General features: G+C 42.5%; 1 protein-coding gene across 1 annotated transcript; it reads right to left on the bottom strand.

Annotated features, from left to right (window-relative positions):
* LOC109239367 lies at positions 6,668-8,184 on the bottom strand. The gene is made up of 3 exons (XM_019405925.1): positions 7,924-8,184; positions 7,411-7,800; positions 6,668-7,285 (listed from the first exon to the last, which is right to left on the bottom strand). Exons 1-3 carry the CDS (start codon positions 8,182-8,184, stop codon positions 6,668-6,670), a joined length of 1,269 nt encoding a protein of 422 aa, XP_019261470.1.

The raw sequence follows: 8,571 nt of genomic DNA, 5'->3' as shown, positions 1-8,571 counted from the left end.
CCTCTCATCAGATGGCGAGTTATATACCGATCTTACTATGGCCGAGTGCCTATGAGCGAGCCAAGAATGGCCGAGATATAGAGCCTAATATGGCCGAGTGCCTACGAGCGAGCCTACTATGGCAGAACAGTTACACATACCGAGCTTTATAAGGCCGGACAACTATTTTACTTACTATTTTGAGAGAATTGAGTCAGTATCAGCAGGTAAGAATATCTTTAGATTATCTTTGACTCCCCGTTACTTTCAGTTATTATATTATCAGTTCAGTTTCAACTTTTAGTTATTCTTTTGCTTTACATACTCGGTACATTATTTTGTATTGAAGCCCCTTTTGCCCGGGACGCTGCATTTCATGCCTGCAGGTCCTCATTGATAGTTGGACAGACCCTCCCAGCAGACATAGCCAAACATCAGCTTGTTTGGTAAGCTCCACTTCGTTGGAGTTGCCAGGTCAAGACCTTGGTATCCATTTTATATACACAGTTTTAATGGGTAAGTCGAGGCCCTGTCCCGACCATGGTACAGTTCAGTTATCTCTAGAGGCTTGTAGACGAGTGCTATATATTTTGTATATCAGTAGATATTCATGGCAGCCTCATCAGCCTGCACATATATATATATATATATATATATATATATATATATATATATATATATATGAGCTTTTGGGTATGTTTACCCCTCGGATGAGAGAGACGTTATTCTCAGATGATTCTGAATTTGGCCTCATCCGCCGAAGTTCACAGTTACAGAGTGGTACGCTTGGGCCGAGTATGGAACCGGGTGCCATCCACGCCTCTTCAGTTTTGGGGCGTGACAAACTTGGTATCAGAGCAATTCTATCCTAGGTAGTCTACAAGCCGTGTCTAGTATAGGCTTGTTTATAGATGTGTTGTGCACCACATTATATAAACCGGAAGCTACAAGGCATTTAGGAGTCTGTTGCCCTTCTTTCAAATCCAAATCGTGTTATAGAGCTGAGTCATAAGAGTTTCAAGTTATCAGTGGTAGATTATAGGTCAACATTAAGGTGAATCAACAATAGTTGGATAAAGTTCCAAAGTACGAGATGAGATTTGTTTTGTTATTCTTAAGATGAATAGTAATGAGAAACCATTAAAGGACTTAGATTTATACATATAGGATGAGCAACAAGAGAGTGACTTAGAGTTTAGTAGCAAACCTCGGTAATAATAAATCAAAGCATGTGTTATGGTATAGTATGACCTACCTAGACGCAGTAAAGCCATAAGAATAGATATCCGAGGCTATGAAACAAGATATAGAAATAGTCGTAAGTTCAACAAAGTACCAAGCGAAGGACTTCAGTACATCGATAGATGACTAGAGGGACAACTTGCCATAGTTCTGTATATGTTCCCAAAGTGAGGCCTAAAGATTTGCTAAAAGCTGGAGGAAAAAGGACATAAGAGTCGCATAGGCCCACATACAAGGACAAAGTCGTACATGATGCATGAAAGAAAGTCGCAACAGTTACGAGATTGGAAGAATTCTTACAATAAGTCATGGTGTGCAAAAAAGGCCTAAAGGGGTGAATGCCATGGCCTTCAGATTTATTCACAAAACAGTTGCCTAGTTGTCAAGAAAAATATTAAATTATTCGTAAGAGCTGCAGGTTATGAGACTGATAAGTGCATCAGTCAACATTCGAGGACGAATGATCCAAAGAGAGGAATGATGTTATACCCCATAGTTTCGTATGTGAGAGTACGTCGTAAGTCAATTGATGTAAGCTATGAAATGAGATCATCTTTGAAAGTACTTAAAGTAAGTTAATCATGTTAACTTGGAGGTTATAAATATTTAAGATCATGGACTACAAGTACCAAGAGGGTTGGAAGGCTTAGAAGCTAAACCAATTGAAGAAAATAAGTTTCGTCGAAAGTGGACAAGTTGGGAATGTTATAACATGTACTTTTAGGGTGATACTAGGGTTCTCAAAATGATAAGTAGGTTATGTTATGAGTTATTTTTGTCTTATGATAGTCGTGCGTTATGTTTTTAAGTCAAGCGAGTTGTGGAACAAAAGTTGGCAAAGATCATCACAAGTTACATTCATAAATATGCTAAACATTAGGTCAAATGTAGATGAGCTTTTCTACCAATATACATGGAATTTAGGGATGATACACCTACCAAATTGAATATCTACGAGTCTATTCTCTAACACATTAAACCGTTCATCGATACAACATAGGAGTAGAGAGATATTTGCGATTTCGTGAGACTGCGCAGACTGCATAGGTGACAAGTAGGTGTGTCACTAAAGCTTTTTGAGCAATACATTTCATGTTCTATACGAGGTCTTTGGGACATATTATATACTAAATGTAAAGTCTTGGAATGTAGTTTCTAACGCTCTTAACCGTTCGTTCATGCGACATCCGGATAAAAAGATATAAACGCCTGAAGAAGAGCCAATTATAGGGTGCCAAGCTAGCACCTCTCGGACTTTTCAAAAATGGATATATATAGGCCTTATGTCGTCTCTTTCTTCACTTTTCCTCATACCACGACCATAATAAGACCCCTAAACTTATCCTCAATCCATCCACAAGGGTCTCCAAGAAATTAATATCCCGAGTACGAAATCAAGAAGCGATAACACTAGAACGATCCCCATGACGTAAGTATCGCTATATCACCTCTCTTTTTCTTTGTACTTTGAGTTTTGGAAGATACTTCATAGTTAAGAAAACGTATACTTTCTGTATTTAAACTTTAAAAATCAAGAAAGGTTGATAAATTTATTTCCTAATAGTTAGAACTCAAGGGACGGTGATCGGAAGCCGTGAGTTCGAGTTATTCGACTTGTAGTGGAGTGTTTTGTGGGCTCTTTCGTGTTGCTTTTGGGCTGTCTATTTTTCTGATGTTTTATGGAGTTTTGGAGGATATAAGGTGTGTAGAAACACCACATAATTATGGAATGCTGGGATGGTCATTGGTCGTTACATTTTTTAGGTTGTTTGACGGTACTTTTGTTGTCTTTTTATGTATGAAGTGATTAGGGTGTGTGGGCTGTTTTGTGATATATTGTGATGGAGATAACATTGGAAAATGATACATACATGTTGTTATTGTTGTGTTCTTGGTGTTGTTGGTATATGGTATTGGAGGAGGGCCTTGTTACAGGGGAGATGCTGCCCAAATTCACGTAAACGAGCAATTTGTTTAAGTTGAGAACTTAGCCTTTACTCAACACTGATTTTGAATCTCCTTATGTTGTGGTAGATTGAGTTGAGTTGATTGAAGAATTTCTTGGAAGATATTACGGACTCAATAGACTTAAGGTATGTTAAGGCTAAACATTTCCTTCATTTTGGCATGATCTAGTAACTACATGTGTTTGATAACGAGCCATAAAGAGAAGTTCATATTCCTGAATTTATGTACATTTTCCTAGTCTCATAAGTTACAGCATTCTCCCTTATCGGGACTTCATATTCAGTTTAGTTTTGTCTTCTTTCAGCCAAGAGAGTAGAGAGTCTATGGACAGGCCCCTATTGGGAAACCTCTGATTAGATGGTGAGTTATATACCGAGCCTACTATGGCCGAGCGCCTATGAACAAGCCCAGAATGGCCGAGATACAGAGCCTAGTATGGCCGAGCGCCTATGAGCGAGCCTACTACGGCAGAGCAGTTACACATACTGAGCCTTATAAGGCTGGACAACTATTTTACTTACTATATTGAGAGAGTTGAGTCAGTATCAACTGGTAAGCATATCTTCATATTATATTTGACTCCCCATTACTTTTAATTATTATATTATCAGTTCAGTTTCAACTTTCAGTTATTCTGTTGCATTGCATACTTGGTACATTATTTCGTACTAACGTCCCCTTTGTCGGGGACGCTGCATTTCATGCCTGCAGGTCCTCATTGACAGTTGGACAGACCCTCCCAGCAGACAGAGCCAAACATCAGCTTGGTTGGTAAGCTCCACTTCCTCGGAGTTACCAGGTCTAGACCTTGGAGTCCATTTTATATACACAGATTTGATGGATAAGTCGAGGCCCTGTCCCGATCATGGTACAGTTCAGTTATCTCTAGAGGCTAGTAGACGAGTCCTATATATTTTGTATATCAGTTGATATTCATAGCGGCCTAATCAACCTGCACAGTTTATATATATATATATATATATATATATATATATATATATATATATATATATATATNGTTGATAAATTTATTTCCTAATAGTTAGAACTCAAGGGACGGTGATCGGAAGCCGTGAGTTCGAGTTATTCGACTTGTAGTGGAGTGTTTTGTGGGCTCTTTCGTGTTGCTTTTGGGCTGTCTATTTTTCTGATGTTTTATGGAGTTTTGGAGGATATAAGGTGTGTAGAAACACCACATAATTATGGAATGCTGGGATGGTCATTGGTCGTTACATTTTTTAGGTTGTTTGACGGTACTTTTGTTGTCTTTTTATGTATGAAGTGATTAGGGTGTGTGGGCTGTTTTGTGATATATTGTGATGGAGATAACATTGGAAAATGATACATACATGTTGTTATTGTTGTGTTCTTGGTGTTGTTGGTATATGGTATTGGAGGAGGGCCTTGTTACAGGGGAGATGCTGCCCAAATTCACGTAAACGAGCAATTTGTTTAAGTTGAGAACTTAGCCTTTACTCAACACTGATTTTGAATCTCCTTATGTTGTGGTAGATTGAGTTGAGTTGATTGAAGAATTTCTTGGAAGATATTACGGACTCAATAGACTTAAGGTATGTTAAGGCTAAACCTTTCCTTTATTTTGGCATGATCCAGTAACTACATGTGTTTGAAAACGAGACATAAAGAGAAGTTCATATTCTTGAATTTATGTACATTTTCCTAGTCTCATAAGTTACAGCATTCTCCCTTATCGGGGCTTCATATTCAGTTTCGTTTTGTCTTCTTTCAGCCAAGAGAGCACAGAGTCTATATAACAACAACAACAACAACCTAGTGTGGTCCCACAAGTGTGGTCTGGGGAGGGTAGGATGTACGCAGCCTTACCCCTACCCTGGAAGGGCAGAAAGACTGTTTCCGATAGACCCTCGGCTAATGAAGGTTAGAGAAGCCTTGGTACCAAGTAATAGAAAGACAATAATTAGAAAACTAAATCAAAGATAGAAACAGATAATATGAAAGGGGTACTGATAACAAGTAGTAGCAAGATAACATATTTAGAAAACTAACTCCGAGGCAGCAGACGAGAATATGAACGAAGTACTGCTAGCAAACTGCGGAAATACCAATGGCAAGTAATAACGAAACGAGACATGCGAATATAGCAAACTAAGGAAAAAAGGGTACTGTACTAGCGCTAATATTATCGATCTAGAGAAGACAAAGGGAGAGGAACGACTACCTACTAACCTTCTACCCTAATCTTCAACCTCCACACCCTTCTATCTAGAGTCATGTCCTCGGTTAGCTCAAGTTGCGCCATGTCCCGCCTGATCACCTCTCCCCAAGACTTCTTTGGCCTACCTCTACCCCTCCTCTCACCTCCTAAGGCCAACCTCTCACATCTCCTGACAGGGGCATCTGCGCTTCTCCTCTTAACATGCCCGAACCATCTCAACTTTGCCTCACGCATCTTCGCCTTCACAGGGGCCACTCCCACCTTATCTCGAATAACTTCATTCCTAATTGTATCCAACCTAGTATGCCTACACATCCAACTCAACATCCTCATTTCCACTACCTTCATCTGCTGGATATGGGAGTTTTTGACTGGCCAACACTCTTCCCCATACAACATTGTCGGTCTAACCACTACCTAGTAGAACTTACCCTTAAGTCCTAATGGCACATTCTTATCACACAAGACACCGAAAGCGAGCCTCCACTTCATCCACCTTGCTCCGATACGGTGTGTGACATCCCCATCTATCTCCCTATCCTTCTAAATTATAGATCCTAGATACTTGAAACTCTCTCTCTTGGAAATGACTTGCGTCTCGAGTTTCACATCCCCGTCCACCTCCTGGGTAACACCGCTGAACTTGCACTCCAAGTATTCTGTCTTGGTCCTGCTCAACTTGAAACCCTTAGACTCCAGGGTATGTCTCCAGACCTCCAGCCTCTCGTAAATGCCACCTCGCGTCTCATCAATCAGGACTATGTCATCCGCAAATAACAAGCACCAAGGCACCTCCCCTTGAATGTGACATGTTAAAGAATCCATCGCCAGGGAAAACAAAAACGGGCTAACTGTTGATCCCTGATGCAACCCCATCTCAACCAGAAAGTAATCCGAGTCTCCTCCTGCTGTCCTAACCCATGTCTTAGCTCCATCATACATCTCCTGAATCACTCTAAATACGCTACGAGCACTCCTCTAGCCTCCAAACATCTCCATAGAACCTCTCTGGAGACTTTGTCATAGGCCTTCTCCGGGTCAATGAACACCATGTGTAAATCCTTTTTCACCGCCCTAAACTGCTCCACCAATCTCACAATATGAATGGCCTCAGTGGTCGACCGTCCCGACATGAAACCAAACTGGTTCTCGAAAATGGACACACACCTCCTCAATCTCCCTTCAATCACCCTCTCCCACACTTTCATTGTATGGCTTAACAACTTGATACCCCTATAGTTGTTGCAGTTTTAGACACCCCCTTGTTCTTGTACAACGGGATCATCGTACTCCGCCTCCACTCTTCGGGCATCTTCTTCGTCCCAAAATGACGTCAAATAACCTAGCAAGCCATTCCAAGCCCTCCTTACCCACGCTCTTCCAGAATTCCACCGAGATCTCGTCCGGCCCCGTCGCTCTACCCCTACTCATCCTGCACATAGCCCCTACAACCTCCACCACTCGTATACATCTAGAGTACCCAAAATCTCGCTGCCGCTCTGAGTACTCCAACTCCCCCAGCACAATTCCCCTACCTCCCTCTTCATTCAAGAGCCTATGGAAGTAAGATTGCCATCTCTGCCTAATCTGTGCCCCCTCCAATAAAACTCTTCCCTCCTCATCTTTTATGCATCTCACTTGGTCCAGATCCCCGGCCTTCCGCTCCCTCACCTTCGCTAGCCTGTACAACTTCTTGTCCCCGCCTTTATCCCTAATTTCTTCGTATAGACGACTAAATACGGCGGTCTTAGCTGCAATAACCACCAAATTCGCCTCCTTCCTAGCCTTCTTATACCCCTCCCTGTTAGCACTCTTCTGCCTCTCTTCGTTCCACCACCAGTCCCTTTTATGGCCACCAGAAAACCCTTTGAGACCCCTAACACCTCTCTTGCCGCCTCTCTAATGCAATTTGCTGTCATAGACCACATACAACTCGCATCCCCACTACTCCTCCAGGCCCCCATAGCCAGCAACTTCTCCCCCAACTCCTGGGCCTTGTCCTTAGTCAATGCACCCCACCTGACCCTAGGTATACCAGACATAGCCCTCCTGTTCCTCGTCCACCTGATCTCTAAGTCCATAATCAAAAGCATATGCTGGGTCATAAGATTCTCACTCGGGATGACCTTGCAATCCGTGCATCCAGGCCCCCATAGCCAGCAACTTCTCTCCAACTCCTGGGCCTCGTCCTTAGTAAATGCACCCCACCTGACCCTAGGTATACCAGACATAGCCCTCCTCTTCCTCGTCCACCTGATCTCTAAGTCCATAATCAAAACCATATGCTGGGTCATAAGATTCTCACTCGGGATGACCTTGCAATCCGTGCATAAACCTCTATCACATTTCCGGAGAAGTAGATAATCAATCTGGGTCTTGGCCACCGCACTTCGAAAAGTTATCAGGTGTTCCGCCTTTTTCGGGTAACACGAGTTAGCGATCACCAGCTCAAAGGCTTTAGCGTACTCCAGGAGCGAAGTTCTGTTTCTATCTCAAAAACCAAAGCCACCATGCGCAAATAACAAGCACCAAGGCACCTCCCCTTGAATGTGACGTGTCAAAGAATCCATCGCTAGGGAAAACAAAAACGGGCTAAGTGCTGATCCCTGATGCAACCCCATCTCAACCGGAAAGTAATCCGATTCTCCTCCTGCTGTCCTAACCCTTGTCTTAGCTCCATCATACATGTCCTGAATCACTCTAATATACGCTACAGGCACTCTTCTAGCCTCCAAACATCTCCATAGAACCTCTCTAGGGACTTTGTCATAGGCCTTCTCCATGTCAATGAACACCATGTGCAAATCCTTCTTCACCGCCCTAAACTACTCCACCAATCTCCTCACAATATGAATGGCCTCAGTGGTCGACCGTCCCGGCATGAAACCAAACTGGTTCTCGGAAATGGACACATACCTCCTCAACCTCCCTTCAATCACCCTCTCCCACACTTTCATCGTATGGCTTAGCAACTTGATAACCACCAAATTCGCCTCCTTCCTAGCCTTCTTATACCCCTCCCTATTAGCACTCTTATGCCACTCGTCTATACTCTCTACAAGCTTCAAATATGCCGCTTTCTTGGCTTCCACTTTCCTCTGAACCTCTTCGTTCCACCACCAGTCCCTTTTATGGCCACTAGAAAAACCCTTTGAGACCCCTAACACCTCTCTCGCCGCCTCTCT

This window comes from Nicotiana attenuata, chromosome 1 (genome assembly GCF_001879085.1).
Source record: "Nicotiana attenuata strain UT chromosome 1, NIATTr2, whole genome shotgun sequence".
Taxonomy (NCBI): domain Eukaryota; kingdom Viridiplantae; phylum Streptophyta; class Magnoliopsida; order Solanales; family Solanaceae; genus Nicotiana; species Nicotiana attenuata.
This window is presented reverse-complemented; position numbering and strand designations above follow the sequence as displayed.

Coding starts and splice junctions, on each gene's coding strand:
- LOC109239367 (XM_019405925.1), bottom strand. CDS start 8,184: ATGGTGTTCATTGACATGGAGAAGGCCTATGACAAAGTCCCTAGAGAG. Junction 7,801..7,923: donor CACGTCACATTCAAGGGGAG/GTGCCTTGGTGC, acceptor TACCCGAAAAAG/GCGGAACACCTGATAACTTT. Junction 7,286..7,410: donor CTATGTCTGGTATACCTAGG/GTCAGGTGGGGT, acceptor AAATTGCATTAG/AGAGGCGGCAAGAGAGGTGT.